The 21,239-nt window shown below is 40.4% G+C and overlaps 4 protein-coding genes across 4 annotated transcripts; 2 read left to right on the forward strand and 2 right to left on the reverse strand.

Moving 5' to 3' along the window:
* The first annotated feature begins 1,711 nt into the window (after positions 1–1,711).
* ctbs (chitobiase, di-N-acetyl) lies at positions 1,712–6,635 on the forward strand. Its single transcript, XM_080473524.1, has 7 exons — positions 1,712–1,894; positions 3,155–3,293; positions 4,377–4,585; positions 4,755–4,926; positions 5,020–5,117; positions 5,567–5,728; positions 6,101–6,635. Exons 1-7 carry the CDS (start codon positions 1,781–1,783, stop codon positions 6,287–6,289), a joined length of 1,083 nt encoding a protein of 360 aa, XP_080329650.1. The 5' UTR covers positions 1,712–1,780; the 3' UTR covers positions 6,290–6,635.
* spata1 (spermatogenesis associated 1) lies at positions 6,582–11,122 on the reverse strand. Its single transcript, XM_080473523.1, has 12 exons — positions 10,919–11,122; positions 10,716–10,822; positions 9,506–9,623; positions 9,264–9,317; positions 8,751–9,162; positions 8,422–8,587; positions 8,281–8,341; positions 8,020–8,137; positions 7,811–7,936; positions 7,408–7,583; positions 7,147–7,245; positions 6,582–7,061 (listed from the first exon to the last, which is right to left on the reverse strand). Exons 1-12 carry the CDS (start codon positions 10,982–10,984, stop codon positions 6,927–6,929), a joined length of 1,638 nt encoding a protein of 545 aa, XP_080329649.1. The 5' UTR covers positions 10,985–11,122; the 3' UTR covers positions 6,582–6,926.
* A 766-nt stretch (positions 11,123–11,888) lies between these two features.
* Positions 11,889–14,721, forward strand: LOC308116249 (guanine nucleotide-binding protein G(I)/G(S)/G(O) subunit gamma-5). The gene is made up of 3 exons (XM_080474322.1): positions 11,889–12,081; positions 12,226–12,379; positions 14,580–14,721. Exons 1-2 carry the CDS (start codon positions 12,001–12,003, stop codon positions 12,349–12,351), a joined length of 207 nt encoding a protein of 68 aa, XP_080330448.1. The 5' UTR covers positions 11,889–12,000; the 3' UTR covers positions 12,352–12,379; positions 14,580–14,721.
* A 10-nt stretch (positions 14,722–14,731) lies between these two features.
* rpf1 (ribosome production factor 1 homolog) lies at positions 14,732–21,161 on the reverse strand. The gene is made up of 9 exons (XM_080474321.1): positions 20,861–21,161; positions 18,705–18,761; positions 18,502–18,582; positions 18,323–18,418; positions 17,821–17,974; positions 17,355–17,437; positions 16,496–16,677; positions 16,281–16,407; positions 14,732–15,595 (listed from the first exon to the last, which is right to left on the reverse strand). Exons 1-9 carry the CDS (start codon positions 21,104–21,106, stop codon positions 15,554–15,556), a joined length of 1,068 nt encoding a protein of 355 aa, XP_080330447.1. The 5' UTR covers positions 21,107–21,161; the 3' UTR covers positions 14,732–15,553.
* Between the last annotated feature and the right edge of the window lie 78 nt (positions 21,162–21,239).

A 21,239-nucleotide genomic window follows, 5' to 3' on the forward strand; every position in this document is an offset into this window, starting at 1 on the left:
GGTTTTTTTATTTTTTATTTTTTAAATGCTTAAAACCTTTAGGCGGGCCTACAGTTCTATATTTGAAAGGTAAAGAAGATGTCTGCATATTTTCACATCGAACCATGTGAGACCAATGAAATCTTGCTTTGCAAATGTTAGAATTTTAGATCTCTACGTGAAATGTAAGCTATCTATATGTGTTATTTCATTTTGCAAAAACAAAAAAGTAACAAATCACACACGTACATGCAATGTTCTATTTAGTTGAGACACCTAATATCAAAATAACCTAACTAAGTAAGGCAGTGAAGATGACTTTCAGGTTGTGTGTGTTTAATTTGGTTTCCCTTTTTAAAAAAAACAAAAAACATGTACTTCAGTAGCCAAACACATCCAATGTTATGGATGTATTGCTTGTAAATCAAACATCTGGAATGAATAACTTAAAGGGTATTGAGGAAACATGTGACTTACAGTCTAAACTTTATGAAACTTGAAGACTGCACTCATTGGTTGTAGTTTTGATCATATGTCCAAATCATCTCCATCTCAGACATTGAAGACAGTCATCATGGAACAAAGCAACTCCCTGTAAAAGAATACTAAAGTTCTATTCTATTCTATTCTATTGTGTTTAAGAGGCTAAATGCTTAAAGTTTCACACACAAAGACATTGTTGGTATAAAACGAATAGCAAAAAAAAAAGAAAAATCAATTGAGGCACATGAACCATAGGAGGGTAAGCTCAACTTGTGATGGTTAAAGAAAATAAAAGAGATGGAAGAGGAAATAAAAACTCATCAAAGGTGATCATTTGTACTTCTAGAAGGTTTTGTGCAGCTCTGCTATAATACAGCCTGTACTATATTTATATTGGTTTGGTTGGCTGTGCAGGAAAGCCGGTTTGATACTCATTTTAAACTTTTATTCTTTTTTTAATGAAAACAAACAAACAAAACTACATTTAAAAACCAAGAGGAACTAAGAAGTTTGTCCCACTTCACTCGCCATACAGAAACACTGCCCCATCAGTCTGAAGTTAGTTTGCCATTTGAGAGTTGAGGCGCGAGATAAGGCTATAACTAAAACAACTTTAAAATAATGACAAAAAATCTCTGTATAGTGTTAAAGTGCGCTGAACATTTTAGTTGAAGCCATACCAACATGAACCAATATTTAACTGTACTCATATACTTGGACTGAATTATCACCAACATTTTGGGAATTTTGTTATTCTCCATAAAATTCCTATTCAAACATTGACAAGCTGCACATTCATCATTGGAATCTGCAGAGGAGCAGCCCCACACTCCAGGATCTTAGTGTCCATAGATGTCTGATTCAAAATAGTTTCTGTGAGCTCCAGGGAGTCCTTGAAAAAAAACTCTTTCTGTGAATAAATAAACACATTTAACTGAAAGCTTTTTAAACCAAGCTTCCTATACAGATACATGTCAATCATGTTATAAGCAACAATGATAAGCATTGACATTAAAAAAGAAGCAACATTAATAATAATAATAATAATAATAATAACAAGAAGAAGAAGAAGAAGAAGAAGAAGAAGAAGAAGAAGAAGAAGAAGAAAAAGAAGAAAAAGAAGAAAAAGAAGAAAAAGAAGAAGAAGAAAAAGAAGAAAAAGAAGATTTTCTTTTAAATACTTAAGTGATTTGATTTTCCCTCAAATATTCCCTTAACAAGAGAAACGGAGGCACCAAACGAAATCTAACTTCAGCGTCGTCCTCATTCCGACTTGGTTTCGTTTGTCTCTGCTACTTTTGGCGTGTCTTTGGGGGAAATGTTTGGCTTTCTGTTGTACTTGTTGTCGCTGCTTGTTGTCTGCAGGTCCGGCGGGTGTCCCTGTGACAGCCCGGAGCTCTGCGAACAGATCACGCAGCAGAGGGACTTTGAGGTAAAGTCATGCGGGTCACGAGGGGAACTAAAACTTTGTTTTGGGACACACGACAGTGCAAATAACGTCTGACACAACTTTGATTTCGTCAATAATGATTTTTTATTCCTTAAGCTGCACTGGCTATTTCGGACTATCTTATGTTTAGTTTATGGGGAATACTTTCATCCTGCAAAGCTCACGACAGGCTTAAGTGTAAATCAATCAAAAAGATTAGGATTGGTGACGTCACTCTCCAACTGCCTCTGGAGGACCAGGGGTCAGCACCCTGCAGCTCAGGAGCCACATGTGGCTCTTCAGCCCCTCTGTAGTGGCTCCCTGAAACTTCCAGAATATGTAAACAAACATTTAGTTTTCATTTTGGATGTATTTGCATTCCACAATGATTTTCTGAAATGGTCTACTCGCCGGGCTGAAACAGCCAGAATAGCTAAAAACGGATAAAATAGCTCGAACTGCTTTTCTCCAAAGTAACTCAGTGTTACTGTTTAATTGTTTTGTCATTAGAGGGCATTTAAAGAAAAATTCTCAACTTTTAGTTAAACCCCCCCCCCCCCAAAAAAAAAAAAAAAAAAAAAAAAAAAAAAAAATATATATATATATATATATATATATATATATATATATATTATTGGGTGTTAAATGTTTCACTAAACGTTTGTCTCTTCGGTAAAATTGTAAGTGAGTGCCCAATGATGCAGCTTTTATTCAAGCATGAGTAAAATTATATTTGTGAAAAACAAAAAAAACTCATCAAAGTATATTCACATTTTTTTTATTACAGTAACGTAATTGTAATCTCTTACATTTAGTCTGTTTGCATTTTACTGACGTTCGACTGAATGCGCCTCGTATTTGAAGCAGTCCGTCGATGAGAACAGGCTGTGACCACATGCAGACAGCAGACGGTAGCATATTCCTGCATTAACAGTGAAGTTAAAGCCTCCTATCCACAGAATCAATTAAAAACTCAGTCCACTGCTAAATGATTCAATTGATAATTATCAATATTTGTAGTTTTACATCACTCAAGGCCCTGTTGTCTCGTGACAGTTTATGCTTAATAATATAATATTTTTCAAGCTTGACTACATCATAGTTTAATCGATTAAGACGCACCGATAGTGAAGACATCTTCATCTTTAACTCTGCTTTGTTTATGACAGTTCTGTGCTCGTGGTCAGATTAAGACAACCGTTGAACAGGATTACTTTTTTGTGAAGTTTTGCTTCTAAACATGGCTTCCCTGTTTTTTCGCAGGTGTTTGTCTTTGATGTGGGTGGAAAGACTTGGAAGTCCTATAACTGGAGCATGGTGACGACTGTGGCAACCTTTGGAAAGTATGACGCTGAACTCATGTGTTACGCTCACTCGCAGGGTGCCCGGGTTGTACTGAAAGGTAAAGTAAACTCTCTGGGCTTCTTTTTCTGAACTTGAGTAGCATAAATCAATCAAGCACAGGCTGCAGAAGAAGAGAAAAGGAAAACAACGTAGATATTTTAAATGAATAGGTAGTTCACTGAACTTAAGAAAATCCTACCCCTCGTCATTCACTATGCAGTGAAGTGCAGTTTTAAATATGTACATATGATAAGATTGAAGACATGTAATTTACACCACTCTTTGTACATCGTATTGGGAATACTGAAAATTAAATTAACAGCACTAAACATAGATGTACGAAGAAAATACCTGAAATTGATAGTACTAAACATAGATGTACGAAGAAAAGAAGAACTGAAATTGATAGTACTAAACATAGATGTACGAAGAAAAGAAGAACTGAAATTGATAGTACTAAACATAGATGTACGAAGAAAAGAAGAACTGAAATGAATAGCACTAAGTGTATTTTAGTTTATAGTCTTACAAAGAAGAACCGACATTAATAGTACGAAGCTTATTATTATTTATGGACCGTTGTGCAAATAAAAGAAAACCGAAGCGAATGGCACTAAGGATGTCATTGTTTTGGGTCGTACAGAAAAAGATGAAAATGAAATGACATTTAAAGATGTGAAAAGCCCCGAGTGTTATTTATGTAACCAGGTGTTTCTGTTTACTACCTCTGCATGCTTATGCAGGAAGTAATTTTTAATAGAGCTTTTTGAACTGCACCAGATTTGTAGAGGCTTTGAAGTTGTCCTCTCGACAATTCCATAAGACCCACTCCACATCTAGTAACACAGTAGCACTAGTTCCTAGTAACCCTACTAGAAACCTACATTGGGTTAGGTCTTGACCTTAACCTTAAAAAAAAAGTTTGATCCACTAAGTAGTTCTGTTTTTTATTTATAAATAAATACACTTCATGCATCATTAACAGTCGTTGTAAGATTGGAATTAATAAGAGTCGGCTACACATTTCTCCTTCTGGATGGAAACAAATTGACCTTACATGATATTGCTCTCCTGATCCTCACAATGTTTGTAGTTTACCGACCTCTTTTCCATCTGACTCCTCACCTGTTGGTGGGAACAGGTGATGTTCCCCTCTCCTACATTGTGGACCAGGACAACAGGACAGCGTGGATAATGGACAAGGTCAGCTTAGCCAAGAGTCAGTTTATGGATGGGATCAACATAGACATCGAACAGGCAGTGGAGAACGGCTCACAGGAGTCCTATGCTCTGACGGCTCTGGTCAAAGAGACCACTGAGGCCTTCCACAGGGAGATCCCAGGTTCTCAGGTAAGAACAATCTATTTGTCCATCGGCAATACAGTAATTAGGATGTACAAGCCATGCCAGTCCCGTTTGAAAAGGTGAGCTGTCGTTTCATTTAACAGGTAAGTCCTGTAAGATCGCCTTTATCCCAAAGTCTTGTCACAATAAATTTTCATTAATCCCTGAATTCTAGGTTTCATTTGATGCTGCTTGGGCCCCCAAATGTATCGACAAGCGCTGCTATGATTATGTCACCATCGCCGAATCCTGCGACCTGCTGTTTGTGATGTCCTATGACGAGCAGAGCCAGATCATGGATGACTGCATTGCCATGGCCAATGCCCCACGTGCTCAAACATTGGACGGTTAGTTGAATAGTGAGAAATGAGATCAAATCAGCGTGCTCCTGTGAAACTATGACCAACACATTACATGCCTGGCATTCTGCTATTTTGAAGCTTATGACCAATACTTGGATATGAAGATTGACCCTAAAAAGATAGTGATGGGAGTGCCCTGGTATGGCTATGATTACCCATGTCTCAACCTTTCCCAGGTAAGATAATCATCATTTTAAAAGTCATGTCATGAGCTCATCTTTAAATGATCTCCCCATATATTGTTTGTTGAATTGTCCAATTAACATATGATCAAATATTAATTGATATTACAGGAAAACAACTAAGAGTCTACATGAAGTAATCTATATAATGAAACTTGAACATGATGATACCGTGGACCTGCACATACGAACATATTCTCTGTTTGTGCTTCCTTGAGTCATAGCTGACTATCTCTGCCAGCGATGATTAAAATAATAGCTGTATATTGGAAAGCAAGATAAAGTTATGAGATAAAGTTATTTTTTCTTTCTTTTTCCATTTTTTGTGTAACTTAGTGGTTTTCCACAGAGGTATTACCTTCCTTTACTCCAGAGGCTCTTTCCTGTTCATATTACTTGATGTATTGTTAATTATAGCAGCCAGAAACTGTGTCTTTTGCCAGGAGGGAATATGTTCGATAGCCAAGGTTCCTTTCCGTGGCGCTCCTTGCAGCGATGCAGCAGGAACACAAAAACCCTACAAGTGGCTCATGCAGCAGGTCAACAGTTCATTGTCCGGCAGGCTGTGGGATGACAAGCAGCAAGCTCCTTACTTCAATTACAAGGTGCAGAAACGATGTGTCACATTTTAAACTGAAAGTCACCTTTCGCTTGCGTTTGAAATCTCCAGCTATGTGTTGAGTCAGACGTTTTGATCCTTCGCGGCGTCTTTCCTGAATTTGTCTTCCCGCTGAGTTCAAGCTCAACCAGCTTCACTTCTGAATAGTCTGAATGAAATACAACTTAGAGTGTCGGCATCCACCCAAGCTGCCACAGCTTCGCCTCTCAAACAAAACTAATCCCCTCATTGTAACAGCTCTGTAATGCTCTTGCAAATCAGCCTCTTGGTGTTGGGTGGAGCCTTCCCAAAACAAAAGCTGGAGCCATATTTTATTTTAATAGTTTCTTGAATTGTTTTTTTTTTTTCTTTCCCACAGGACCAGAGTGGACAGATTCATCAGGTTTGGTATGACGACCCACAAAGCCTTTGTCCCAAGGCAGATGCAGTGAAGGCTAAAGGTTTGAGGGGTATTGGCATGTGGAACGGCAACATCCTGGACTACAGTGCTGATCCCGTCGCCAGGCAGCAGACCACAATGATGTGGAATGCCCTGTTAGGATGCTAGCGGGCACCACGAAGAAAACTTCTCACCATCCGCGAGCCCTCTCCCGCTTGTTGCCAAGCCAATATATCCTTTTGTGGCGGGGAACAGGGCGTGGCTTTGGAACGTCAGGATGCCTGCTTGCACTTCACATTTTATTGTGACTTTTACTGCAGTTGCCCTTGAATCTGGTTACTTGTCAGACATTCCTCTGTGCTTGCTGGAAAAAACCCAACTATGATTCTTACTGTGATTTCCTCAACACACAATCTTTTTATCATGAAGTAAAGAATGTTGTTTTTGTTTAACCGAGATTGATCTTCAGATTTGTGCACTTTATTGTTTGTCATAAATAAAACTTTTGATTAATCTGTTGGGAGTCATGAATTTTACACACAGTAAATTGCAGTGCTTACTTATGCAAATACTTCTAAGAAACTATGTGGATTACAGTGGTGGATTCAGACCCATACTATCAATGCAGATCATTTGTACCATACTGGAATATTTGAAGTGACTTAAAAAAAAAAAATATGAATGCAATTCATAAAAATTACAAAATAATTAAATTTTGAAGGCACAATAGCACAAAACTGTCACTACTCCAATATAAAAGAACAAAAAGAGACAAAAGATTTAGTTTGAGTCTGTATTTTAGGGCTCAGATGGAGCTGCTTTGTACTGTTGGTCTGTCCCGTGCAGTTTGTCCCTTCAGTCCAGCATGAGACGACTGACTCTTCTTCTGGGCCAGCTCAGCCTTCAGTGATCTCAGCTCTGTTGCCGCCTGCTTCCTCAACTACACGACACAAAGAAAGTCAATGCTTTAGCCGAGCAGCCAGCTCTGTATAGCTCGGCAAGCAATGATCATTGGATTTACTTACCTTTGTCTCGGTTACCAGCTTCATCTTGGCATCTTCTATCTTCCTCTTCAAGTTGTCAATCTCATAGGTCTCTGTCATGATCTGTATTATAAGTTCATTCTGAAATGTTTAAATTGAATGGTTAAAAACATACATGTATACACTTAAGTTAACAAATGCACTATGTTGGGGACATTTTGAGAAGCTCTGACGACCTCGTCCAAGATAAAGTGGAGGAGTGATGGAGGGATTTCCCAGACGTGTACTGTTATTACTTTGCACCTTTGTGGAGGATCTCCCTTGTCGTCTTGACCTCCCCCTGGTCTCTCTGACTTGAAGCTGGTGCAGAAGTTTGTTGTATAATGTCTCCAGTTCTTGTCTGAGGTTCTTTAAACTGTCCTCCAGTGGCGCTGTGGCCTTCTTGGTTTCAAAGTATTTCTTTTTCCAACTGTCACGCGCTAGATAGAAATGGTAGTGAGTGTCAGTAAGATACAGAGGAGGGGTAAGGTATTGTTTTGTTACCATCAAAGTTTGAACACCTTTATTACAAATACGGCAGGAGTATTAAAATCAAACATTTTGTAAGTAATAAAAACTTTGCCAAGCCTCATTTTTGATAATAGTGAAATATACCATGATATATATATATATATATATATATCATTATCCACACTTTCATGCCCACCTTGGTTCCTGCGGTGCCGGTTCTGGGCTAACAAGTCTTTCCCCTTTCTTAATAGCTCCTGTCTGGTCCACTCAAGCTGCTTCCTCTCCTCCCTCACCAGCTTGATTTCTTCAGTGAGCTCCTCTCCTTAAAGACACAAAAGCTGTATAAACAAAATGTTTTTATTTTTTTGGCATAACTCTGAGGGGTGTTTTACAAGCTGTGTTTACTGTTTGTGTTAAAGGCTGGAGACGCAGCTGAGTGGCAGGCGCCCGGAGCCAAATGAAGACTTGGTGGTGGAGTGGTGCACCGTACGGGCCGCGTCATCCCAGCTGGAATTTCTGTGGCCTTTAAACCAAATCAAACCGAGAACATTGATTCTCAATCTGAACAGCATCTTGTGTATTTTGTCAGAACAATCCTCATGTTTGAGGAGTCCAAAGCAAAGCTCATTAAATAGGTTTTTTTTCAAGCATACGCTATCTAACTACCCCGTTAGTTCGTTTCTTCACGATGAACTTCGGTGTGTGCGCCTCTTTCAGTTTCCCAGCTCTGAAAAACGGGCACACAACGGCAACATTTCAAATCTCCTGCAATAAGTATTGAAGATCATAATTCGAGTTTCATGATACCCGTCTATGAGGGAGAATCCTGAATCTCTGTCGTCCAGAGACTCGGTCACTCCTGAATGTCCAGCCACCCTGTTTCCTCGGTGACATTGTTTCCTATTTCGGCAGGTTGCCTCTTTGTCTGGCGACGCCGTCCTTTGAGCCAAATCAGCTTCACCTCGCTGTAAAGCTGCAGATGAAGAGACAGTGAAAGAAGATACCACAGAGGTTAAGTAAACATTACCGGTGCTTAGAAGGACTAGACAAAAATTAAACACAAACAAACAAAAGTAAGGTCACAAGAACTTGAACTTGTACTTGCAATAGGAACATTTGATGAATGGCGTCTTTACTTTTGTCTATATTCAGTGAAACCGGCTGTGATGTCTTGTGACCTTGTGGCTTCAAGGGGCAAACTCCCTGCTCTGCTGTCCTGGTCGGTAAGAGAGTGTCCTCTTCATTCCCTCCTTCTCCTGCTGAAGAGCTGTAGCTGTGCTCATCATCTTCTTGCTCAACCTCATCCTCATCCTCATCCTCTTCCTCTTCCAGTCGTGGGGTGGGAGGTGGCTGCTGCTGGGAACACTGGGGGATGTGGGGGAATTTAACAAGCCCCTTTGTTGCTGTTGGCAGGCTGCACATCTTGGGAGGGTGGTAATAGATTTGGTGGTCTGAGGAGCTGCTGCTGGTGTCCGGGGTGAGGGACTGAGAGCAGACACTGCTGTCGTTCTCCACAATAGGCAACAGGTAAAGCTCTGGCTGTTCAGCCTTCACAAAAGAGGAAACAATTCATTACCTGCGCTCCACTGGGACAAAATGAATCAAAAACATCAACTGCTTAGTAAGAAAATGACAAAAATCAAACATACATAGGGTGGGGCAAATGTTTTCACTTTCAGGTCTCGCTCCTGTTTGCTTTTGACCTGTAATGGACAGGAATTTTGTAGCTGTAAAAAACGTTGCTGTAAAAACTGGCTTCCTCCTCACACACGGTTCACTCCCATCGACACAGCATGTCTGAATGGTTAACGGCTTGTATTGTATGCCTCCACTGTCTGCTTGATAAAACACAAGCAAGCCTCACAAAAAGCTCACTGCGAGATGCACTTACCAGAGCCAAACTGCGGCCCACACATTTCAGGAAGGAGAATTTGTTGACGCTCCTCTCGGCACCAAGAAGAGCGCCCAGATCACCCCTCAGAGTCTTCAGGGTGACGTCAGGGTAAACCCTCACGGCACAATGTTGGAAAATAGAGTTAAAAAACTATTACAAAGCATATGATCACAACAGATTTTTGTTCAGCCCTTGACCGAGGTCTTTGTGGAGACGTTCGTTTCACGATGCACAAGATACCATCAACACTATATACTGACCTTTTGTTTCTTGATTTTATATAAAAAAATTTTTATAAAATTCTTTCAGCTTTCTTACATCTGATAATGCTCTCCCTCTATACTAAAGTGTTTTCATCTTATTATTATTATTATTATTATTATTATTATTATTATTATTATTATTATTATTGTATCTGTTTCTATCCTGTGTGCACAGTTGCTGGAGCAATGGTAAAGACATTTCACGACTATCCTACATGTGACACTAAACCCCTTGAATCATGAATCATTTGAACAGTATTTTTTAAACAACAAAATGGATGTATGCATTACTAAAAACACACATTTGAAATAAGAGAATTGTTTGTAAATGCACTGGGAATCTTTTTTTTGTTCCAATTTGAAATGAATACCCAGAGATTGAATACCATAAACCTGATACAGAACATTTCTGGTTTTACTCCAGTTTTTTTTTTTACCAACATACTGACACCCAAACATAAAATTGGAAAGGTTTTGTGTGCCATTCAAGAGAATAAAACAAAATCAAAAATGTCAAATTCTGAAGCAATTGTGTAATCAAAACGAGAATATAAACAACTTAACCACAGGTCCTCTACTAAACTGAAAAACCCAAAGAAATTGTATTGTATTTTCCTGATCATGACAAAAGTTAATAAACCCAAAGCACAATCAGAATGTGGCTTTTCAAATGACATGAACGTATGTAACCACTAAAACTTATCGAGACATATGACTGCCTATTAAAACAAAATCCCTGACAAATACTTGAAGTGTCATGACCGCTTTTAAACAGGAACACGGTTTGCAGTTTGTATTTCAGAGTTTATGACTTCTTGTGAAATCCCTGTCATTAAAACCCAATAGCATCAGCACGTCCATCCTTTACAGTGTAAACACAACCTCAAGGAGTTCATACAAACTAACATAGTTTTTTCTCAGTGAGATGGTTTTTATGTCTTCACCTGATGAAGCCTGCAGATATGAAGCTCTCTGTGGCTTCAGCAGATGCTTTATTGAGCTTCACGTTCCACTGGTCTCCTGGTACATACAACATGTGGAGCTCCACAAACTAAATAAATCACAGCAATAAACTTCATTATAGGCGATAGTTGTAAATTCAGCACACAGAGACATTTTGCAATGCGAAGTGAGCTCCTTTACATACCTTGCAGCTGGTTGGTCTTGTGTCTCCTGCACATCTCACAGACTCACAGGACAGCTCCATCATCATAGAGAAGCAGGGGGCTCAGTGTGAACAGATCCGTTACTTTCATTTGCCCAAAGACTCATGGAGGCGTGGACCACTGCTCAGTAACAACCTGCTCTGATCAAACACACTCAGTTGTCCAGAGGACTTTCTTTTCTGAGTGCCGGCTGCGGTCCCCTGCTGGTGATGCTTGCAGAAAGTCTCTAAACTCTCATCACCCTTTGCGGACTCCCTACTACAGGTTGAAATCGGTATTACATGACGATTTCAACTTTAGTCTTAACTTTCGATAATTGGTGCATTTTGTGTGTCTTTCTTAGACGTTGTCGCCACGAGAGGTCGCAATAGTTATGACCCCGACGCTACTTTCAGGGACGGTAGGAAATCAGCCTTTCAAAGGGGTTTTTGAGTAAACTTTTGGATTAGGAAATTAATAAAGGAGTTTATTGAATTAATTTGCTGAACTGCCTAAAAGCTGGTTAGAATAAGCTGGTTAGATTCGGTGCTGTGGGATGTATTTGCGTGTTATGGCCTATTCGATTTCTTTAATTACGAAATACAACATACTTGCATGGTCCAGGTTGAACAAATATGAAATGTAATTTAAATACGAGTGAAAGTGAGAACACAGTGGCAAGAGAAATTGTAACTTTGACTTTTTCATTTAATTCCTAATCTGTTGTAATTCATTAGGTTTGCTTAAATTGTCAAAAACAAATTGGAAGCCACTCGCCATTTGTACTGCATTTATTGGCATGCATGCTGGGCAAAACTTTTGATATATTAAAACACAAATTTATATTACTGAATTTGTTTTAAGTGCAACGGTCCCAAAGAAATCATAAAGAAAAAAAATTATAAAGAAAATGGTGCGACATACCGAAATGTAAATTTCCGAGTATCCTGAACGCACCTTCCCCGCGGACACGCCCTCCTACAGGAAACCGGAAAGTCTCTGTCGGGGAAGAAGTTAGCCGCTCGCGGACTGAACGCGTTCCTCAAAGTTTTATCAGGACCCAATTCCTTGCACAACTCTGGAAATGTCGGGATCATCCAACATCGTAGCGATGAAAAAGATCGTGCAGCAGCTGCGCCTTGAAGCGGGCTTGAACCGAGTGAAGGTAAACGGCGGAGCTCACATTCAGGGCGTGTTGTCCGTCGGTCGCCTGTTACGGACGGCTCGGATCGAACTCATCGTGGGGGCCTTTTAACTTCAGCTGTAACTTTCAGGGACTTTTTTTTTTAACACCTCCGGATCTCCCCAGGTGTCCCAGGCCGCGGTGGACCTGCAGCAGTTCTGCATCCAGAATGCCCAGCAGGACCCTCTGCTCACCGGCATGTCGTCCAGCAACAACCCGTTCAGACCGCAGAAGGTCTGCTCCTTCCTATAGCAGCGACCGGCCGACAGACCTCCGCCCTGTGAGCATCACTCTGTCCGCACATCAGGCACATGACACGGTTCTCTTCACGGTGATTCCACGGTAGCTTCGGCTTGTCTGACACACATGTGTGGGCAGGCTGGATAAATGGAGCCCCTAAGTCAAAGGATGTTACCATGTCCCCTTGTTGAACATTTACCACTAAAAGTCAATAAATTAGGTCCTACATCCCTTTTTTATAGTATCCCTCTGTTGTGTCCTGCCTTCATAATTGTAGTTGAGACACATTAGCTGAGCTGTCAGTGTCCAGCACTGTGCGGGTCAGAGGTCACCTTTCTTCAGCTCTCCACATGCAGACTCTCTTCATATGCATGCTCAACCCATGGTAAAGAGGGACACCATAAAAACAAAACATAGACTACATTCTCCATTGTTTTAAAATCAAGAGCTTCAAAGAGGCACATTCACTCCTGGGAGAAATGTTAAGTGTCACCATCGCGGACATGTTCTTATAGAATGGCTCACAAGCCCACTGGACTCGCAAAAGGATTCTAATAGCTTAAAATATCTATAGAAAAATTACATTTTCAACCCAGTATTTGTCCATTTGATAACATGCTGGCAGTATTATACTGTCCCCTGAAAGTATTGGAACGGTAAGGCCAGTTCCTTTGTTTTTGTGGTTCACTGAAGTCATTTCAAAAGATGAATATGAGACAAGAGTTCAGAATTTCAGCTTTTGTTTCCTGATATTTACATTTTGATGCATTAAAAACCTCAGGACAAACCACCCTTTGTTTGAACCTATTCATTTTTCAAAACTATTCACACTTGTGTGACTGACTGGTGCTTCTTATTGCCTTTAAGGTAGATTGTTAAAAAATCTAAATGACTGGTATAAATGCCTTGACTGTAACCTATAAAGTCTGTATTTCTTGTTAAAAAGGATAAACCAACATGAAGACCACCGAAAACAGCAGTTGACAAACTTGTCAGAGCTGTAGAAAACACCCCAAAACATTAGTAACTGACATCAACAAGCTCCACCGTGCAGTGAAGGCATCACAACCCATAGTTAGAAGACTCCAAAAGCAGAACTATAGAGGCCATCATTCATCAGCAGTGAGAATCAGAAGGCCAGATTGGAATTTGCAAAGAAATACAGTGATGAGCCAGAAAAGCTCTGCAACAAAGTTTTATGGGCAGATGAGACCAAGATTCTTCTCTTCCAAAGTGCGGAGAAAGAAAGGAACTGCTTATTATCCAAAGCATACGAGCTCCTCTGTGAAGCATGGTGGAGGTACTGTCATGGCTTGGGCTGCATGGCTGCTCCTGCAACAGGCCAGCTGATAGTTATTGATGATGGGAGCAGCAGGGGGAAACTGGAATGTCTTCAGTGAACAAAGGAATTGGTCTGTACATGTAATAGATTGCGTGTTTCGGCGCCTATTTTTCTCACATTTAGCAACATCAGCCACTATAGATAACATGCTGGTAATATTTTAGAACTGTAATAATGGCGTCTCTTCAGGTCGCCTCCTTTAGGAGCCAGTTTCCTTTTGGCTGGTCCGTCTCACATCAGTTCCAAGCCCACAAGCTTTCAGTACTAGTAATTTGACAGCAGCCTCATTATCTTATAAGCTGCTGCGCTGCCTTCAGCAGAGAGTTAGAATTATATGCTCATTTAATCTGGTCTAAACCAAAACCATCTTTAAAAAGCTCGGTTTCTGAAAAGTATGTACTTATTTTGCTGGAAATAAAACCCATGACAACATGAACTGAGCGTGGTCGGCGTGGTGATAATTTATTAAATCCCCCAATATGGATCAATACTGACACAGTTGCAATAAACTGAAACAATATTGAAGTTGAACTTCAATTTGTATGCCCTTAACAGTTGGTTGCACTTTTGGAACAACACATTATGTAGTTTTTGTGGATTTCTTTTTTACAATATGTCTAATTACAAAATCTCTGCTTCCTTTAAAAAAATATATATATCTATATATACTCAGAATCAAACATTTGACATGCACTTCTAATTATGCCCAATACTGGCTCATATTGATATCAACGTATAGTCACAGCACATGCCACAGTATTTATTGTTGTGCAGTACCCCGAAATATAAATTCAGGCACTGTTCAGACCTTTGCAACAGATTTTACTGCAGTGGTGGGACAGCTGTTGAATGAAGAGAGAGGTGGAGTACGTTGCTAATGTTTGTGATATTTCTGCAGGTTTTGGACTTTGTGGGTCAGGAGCTCCGGGATCCTGCTTCATGGACTGGAATCGTCTCAGGAGTGTTTGGGCCAAATAACTAACTTAAGTTTGTTTGTTTTTATGTCTAATTTTGCCTCGATTAAAAACTTCCACAGAAATATTTCCAGGTGCTCATACAAACAAAAAAGATTTAAGCTCTTTGCATATAATAACACATATCAAACCCACACGTGCCTTTTGAAGTGTAGATTTTCCATGACTGATTAAACAAAGAGTGATTCCACATTTGAATTTGTTACTACATGTTGTATTTGAATAAACTACATTTACAAATGTGATGCGTGTGGTATTGTAGTTTCGAAAATTCGCACATACAGAAAGTTAGTATACATACCCATATATGGAATTTCAATCGTACTGTTGAGACTCCTTTATAATTTGTCAAGAACCGAATGTTAGAAATGTCACAGATCTGATGAGGGAATGCAAATAACACTCAAAGTAGGGGTGATGACAATATCAATGCTGATCCTTCATTTGTCAGACAATTATACACAGTATAATGGGTGCTCATGTAATAGACTTGAAACCACTACGAGGGGGAGATGGTGAAAACATGCACCGGTGCATGACAGGCTGCTGAAAACGACAAAACACAGACCTTTGCCAAAGCGTTGCATTTAAACAAGGTAAAAAACATTTATTTGTATAGATTTTTCAAGCTAGTATTTTACACATCTGATCCAATTGAGCCGTGTGTGACCTTTTGAAGTAATAGGAGTTTCCCAGTCCTGCTCTGAAGTACAGGAAATATGTCCAACATTAGAATCAGTGTTGTTTCTACAAGTTTTTAACCATTGGAACAAATCCATTTGGGAAAAAATCAACTGTCAAAGAATCCATTTGTGCAAGTCAACCGAAAGCTCTAGTATCTTTGAAAATGGATCAAGATTTCCTGTTGGGATGGTTGTTGTTTTTGTTTTTTTTATTCCTAAAGCTGGAACTTCCGTCTGCAGGCATCCATCTCATGGCGCTGAAAACAGAAACACAGTTTTTATACAAACGAGCACAACATAGTGGTTCTGTGTAGTTCCTCCAGTGCAAGGAGAGGATTTATAAAGGGTGACAGGAACACAGGAAGCAAAAAGAGCATCTCTGTTTTGCCAAACGGTAATGAAACCTACTTTACAAAGCACCACTATCTTGTAAAGCATTTCTAAGATGAGCTATTGAAAGAAAATAGTCACGATGTCACTCTGGATGCTACTATGCTGTCTTGTACGTATTACCAGCCTGTTCAGTGATGTAAATCAAATATTATGTGTCTGTCTCCAATCCAATCAGAAAAATGGCAGACTGAATACACAACAGCAGCTGGTCTTGGTCATTATGGAAAAAAAAAAAGACATGGATAAATCATTGATTCACCACAACCAACTATTAGACAAAATTGGCTTTTTGGAATTGTTCCAAACGTCGCCTTCAAATAAGTTTATTAAAAAAGTAACCCAATGACAAACAGGATGCCATAGTAATAGAACATCCACCCAAATTCTGGAGTAACAAGTTGGAAATACTTCATCTGAATGCAGGCATTTTGAGGAGTGACTAAAAATCTGCTATATGAGCCATTTCACCTCAGGCAGACACGCGACCGGACCTCATAGAATTTGACTTGTTTATACGCGAATTAAAATGTTAATTTGCTAAAAACGTACCTTGAGGACCCACTCGTATTCTCCAAACTTTGAGTCGAAGGTGCCTTTCTGTAAAGAGCGGAGTTTGAGGGTGAAGCGAGGTCCCAGCTCCTGAATACCAACTTTCTTCTCATTCTTGAAGATGTACCTTAATGAGACGCAACGGATTATTCAATCGACTTTCTCCTTTCAAAACAACGAGGGGGGTTGACAATTCACCGGCGCAACACACATACCTGTGGAATCTGAAAAAGACGAAGTCTCTCTGGTTGTGGAAGGTGGCAACTTGCCGACCCACAAACTGAGGATCCTGAGGAAAAAGCGCGGCGAACAGCCGGCCGATGCTGTGTCCCAGACGAGTGGTGAAATTGTTCAGGATCACCTCCGGATAGTGGTCGGTTGGTTCTTTACCTTTTCTCTGCAGGAGGGGAAAATGGCCCAGTTTTTTTTACACAGCACAGGTTTTGGAAAGTTATTTTTTACACGACCACTGGTTGAATTTAGCAGCAGTGCTGCAATAAAAAGGTTTTATATTCTAAATCCTGAACATACAAGGTTTATCGACAATGAGGCGGCACTATGAGTTCTTTAAATTCACCAATTCCAAAAGATAACCGAACTAATGAATAGCCAGAAATGTTTAAATACCAAAATCATGTGTTTATAAGCTTCCAGAGTCTATTAATAAACAATTTTGTTTAAATATGACACTAGAACTAACAATTACCTTCTCAGCATCCATATACGTTACATGTTGCATTGAGGTGACAGTAAACACTAGAACTGCTTCATTGACATGCACATTTTTGTTGGATATTGTGCTCTTATAGCCACTTCCAACCCACTTTTTCAAACTATCCATGCTCCAGGTCAAGTAACTGTCTGTGTTATACAACAATAATCAATGGTGATACGTACTGTAACGAGCTCAGGAACCTTCTCATTTACTCAAATTTGGAGTGTAAAAATTAAGTACAATTAACTTACTAAAAACCTTCAGTAATCATGCAGTCATCTTTTCCTGATTTTGACTGTCAGCTAGACGAGATGAAATGTGGCCAAGCGCCGTCAGAAGAGTTTGGTTCATCAACTTGCCTTCATCTCCTTACGTAGTCGAACACTGCTGACTTTGAAGTGTGCGGTCGGCCCGTCGGGGAGGTGGCACAGGACCAGACCGTCTGATAAAAGTAGTTAAGGATGACCACACAAGAAAACAGTTCACTTCCCATGTCAAAACTTGTTCAAATCCATTATTGGAATACTTCTAATGTAGTCCCCTTTTCGGTTTATTCCAGTTGAATCAAACCGCAGTGTGATTACTGATAGTGAGGTCCTTATGTTGAAATGTGATCTCGGCCATCTCAGCCCTATGATGCAACAAGCAAGCACGACTGAAAGTAAATAGCCGGGAGTAAACTGGCACACTCGTATTGGGGTTGTTTTCTCTTGTGTTTCTAATCTGAAAAGACACTTTGGAGCTCTACAGAAATAGTTCTAGAATTTGTTGCATTATCACAATAACTTGATAGGCCACTGTAAATCCTCTCTCCTGTGAGGATACTGGGCAGTTGGCGATCCTGGTTGATGACCAAGAGGTAGGTGAAGTTCCTGGAAACGCACTGTGGGATGATCCTCTTCAGAGCCAAACCCCTTCTGTAGTACACGTGAGCATTTGGGATCACTGTGGCCAGCTGCTCACAAAACTTTACAGTCCTCTGCAAGATGAACAGAGAGCGAGTGTGGTGAACATAAAGTGTCCAAAATGAGAGAATAAGCCTCAACAAACCCAAACTCATACAACCGCCATGTCTTCTTTGCATGAAACGGATTGAGAGTAAAGCACCATCCTGAGCTGCATATAACAAATTGGTCTTCAAAAGTGGGACTGTCTTATATTCAGCTTCTGGCGAGGCACCCGTTTCTATTGACTCTATAGGACTAGCTCACCGTCAACAGTGAATGATAAAGGAAATGTTAAAAATACTTTTCTTGAAGTACTATCATAAATTTGAAACGGCAGCAACAAGACCAAAAATAAGCATTCAAAATGATAATGCACGTACCCCTCTGGGTCTGTCTGATGTTGTGATGAGCACTTTGGGATTTGTTAATCCTTGGAAGTAGGCCGAAAATTCATCTGTCCCTTCATCAAAAGCAACCTGTGGACAAAATGCATCAAAAACCATAAAGTTATGCCGATTCATCAACACATGGTGAGAAAAACTTAAAATGCTGCTCATACCTCTTCGTCCTCTGGGTCAACTGTTGTCTCGTCGTACACTCTCTGGTTCTCAATCGTCTTAGGGACCTCCTTTGGTGGCGCCTACATGAGTGACAGAAGAAAAGGTTCGAAGTTAATGCTACTGCTATAATTGACATAATTTATTAAAATATGTCTCGAAATATAGGATACAATTTCAAACACCACAAGAACAGAAACCTCACCTTGTCACCTAAAGCTTCCCTCTCCTTTCGCTTCTTTTTCTTCAGCTGCATCTTTTCCTGGAAAACAAAGAAAAGTTACATTTGATGATGCCATTTAACTTTTCTAAATAAGGCAGTAACATAAAGTAGAAAGACAATAAACTCTGGTTGCACTTCTTAAATTAGTCGGTATGATTATACACCTCATCCCCAGTTATGGGATTTTTGTGTGATTTAACATGTCAGGTCATGTGTAAGAAGTTAAATTAACTGTTGTTTCCAGTGTATTTTAGAGTTAATTATTGATTTATTTGTTCTGGTCACTGCCAAACTACGTAATGGCTTGCTAACAGTGGCTGAATGTTCACTGAGGGATTCTGTGAGGAAACACTCTGAACAGAGGGACAGAGAAGAGAAGATTTTAAATCTTCAGCTTTATACAATCATTTTTTCCAACTCCCGCAGTTAATTTTTTCTGCATGTGATACATCTATTTTGTGGTTAATCAGTGGAAATGGTCTTTCTCCATCCCTCCATCCAACAGAATGTTCCTGTGAGGGGACGTTGCTCTTTTTCCCCTGGGTGGAACCTCTGTGTGCGCCCACACAGACCTGTGCAAAAACAGACATCATGCAACAGTAACTTTTAACTTAAAAACTTAAACCTTTTTTGTCTTTTTCTTTTTGCTTCTTATTTTTTTACTTTTCGTGTACAGCACTTTGTAACATTGGTTTCATAAAGCAATGTATAATTTAACAGTTGCTAGAATATGCATTAAAGTTATTTTATAATGATGACAATGACATCTTCTGTGATATAGGAAAGCTGTTCTTGCCAGGCAATGCCCAGAGTTTCAGAAAAAAACCCCACAAAGCTTTCTGTCTTCCCGAGTGAAAGATATTCAATTATCCCCAAAATATAATCGTTAAGGAAGAACATTTAGAAATGTACACCATACACCAGCTTGCGAGCATCATTCATATGGTAAAGCATGGTAGAGGGAGCATCATGATTTGAGGCTGCTTAAGGCCCTGACCTGATTACAGTCCAGGGCAGAGGTCCTCAATTCCGGGCCTCGAGGGCCGGTGTCCTGCACGATTTAGCTCTCCCTGCTCCAGCACCCCTCAATCTGATGTTGACGTCATCGTCTAGCTTGTGAAAAAGCAAAGTAACGAGGCCTTATTGCATTCAGGTGCGTTGCAACTGGGAGAAACCTAAAACATGCAGGACACCGGCAATCGAGGCCCGGAAGTGAGGACCCCTGGTCTCAGGGCTCCTTCAGACCTGCGATTAACATGCGTTTCTGATGATCAAATAACAAGTGATGAGCCCTGATGCAGACGGTTTGCCCTCTTCTGTAGAATGCGTTTCAGGCTAAATCACCTGAGATCGGATTGTATTGCTTCCTTGACATCACTTCCGCTAAATGGCCCGGAGTGTAGTTATGAGTCGTCCAGCTTGCGGTGGACCGATACCCTGTCCAGGCCACTACAAGGCCCCGTTTCTCTGCAGACCCAAAGGCACACACGTTTATGTTCTTTTCCATAGTTGCTTTGGAAAGTTGGAAAGACTGCATAACTCAAGACTGGTCCATTCTCTTAAAACACTGTGCACATTGATGACGTTTATGTATAAGGGATTGTCCTGCGAAGCCACCGTCCTGGGATCCGTCTGCAACACATGCTGTTCACGCTTCAGAGCCAATGTGGGGAGATGCTTCACTCACCACGTCGGGAAGAGGTTTGAGTGAAAAAACGCTTTGGAGCCTTTTCACACTTGTCTTTCGGGCTCTACTTGTGATCGGACCACTCAAAACGCAGGTTAATAGGTGTGAACGGGCACTAGATGTCTGATTCATCAAGGTATGTCACAGCTGTTGTCCATCAGTGATCTTGAGTTTTTCTGATCTGATCACGAACGACCAAATGGATTGTTCAAGGCTCAACAGATTCCCATTTGCATTATGTTACCATTTTATCTCTGGTGCGTCTGTTGTGGTGTTTATTACCGAGTTCCACACACTGGCTTTTCGGTTAACTAAAAGTCTGAAAGCTTAATGGAGGGGATTTAAGTGATTTCCTTCAACAATGTTGGATCGACTTCACAAGTTGAACACACACGTGTTCATGATGTACTTCTATCATCCAGTTTAAATGGTCACTGGTCTGGGAGTTTACCTTTCTTTTTTCTTGCTTGAATTTCATGAACATGAGGTGCCTCCGTTGTTTATTCTTGATTTCGGACACACTGAAGGTGGGGGGAAACGTAGATGTCGCTGGCTCCATCTTCTTCTCATCGTCTCCCGCCTTCCCCGAGTCGACTCCTTCTCCGTCTCCCCCATGACTCACTTTCCTCTTCGGGGTCTTATTCTTCTTTTTCTTCGCCTTACTGTCCGGAGTCACGGAGACCTCCGTAATGTCCATGTCTGCTCAAGCTACTGTTTTCACGTGTGGTGAGGCGGACGTCTGTTTCATTTCCGGGCACAGGAGGTGATCAAATTACAGAGAGAGTCTGACCCCTAGTGGCGAGGAGGCCAAAAAGCAACTTCTGTACAGA

The sequence above is a fragment of the Lipophrys pholis genome (genome assembly GCF_963383615.2).
Source record: "Lipophrys pholis genome assembly, chromosome: 10".
In the NCBI taxonomy this organism is placed as follows: domain Eukaryota; kingdom Metazoa; phylum Chordata; class Actinopteri; order Blenniiformes; family Blenniidae; genus Lipophrys; species Lipophrys pholis.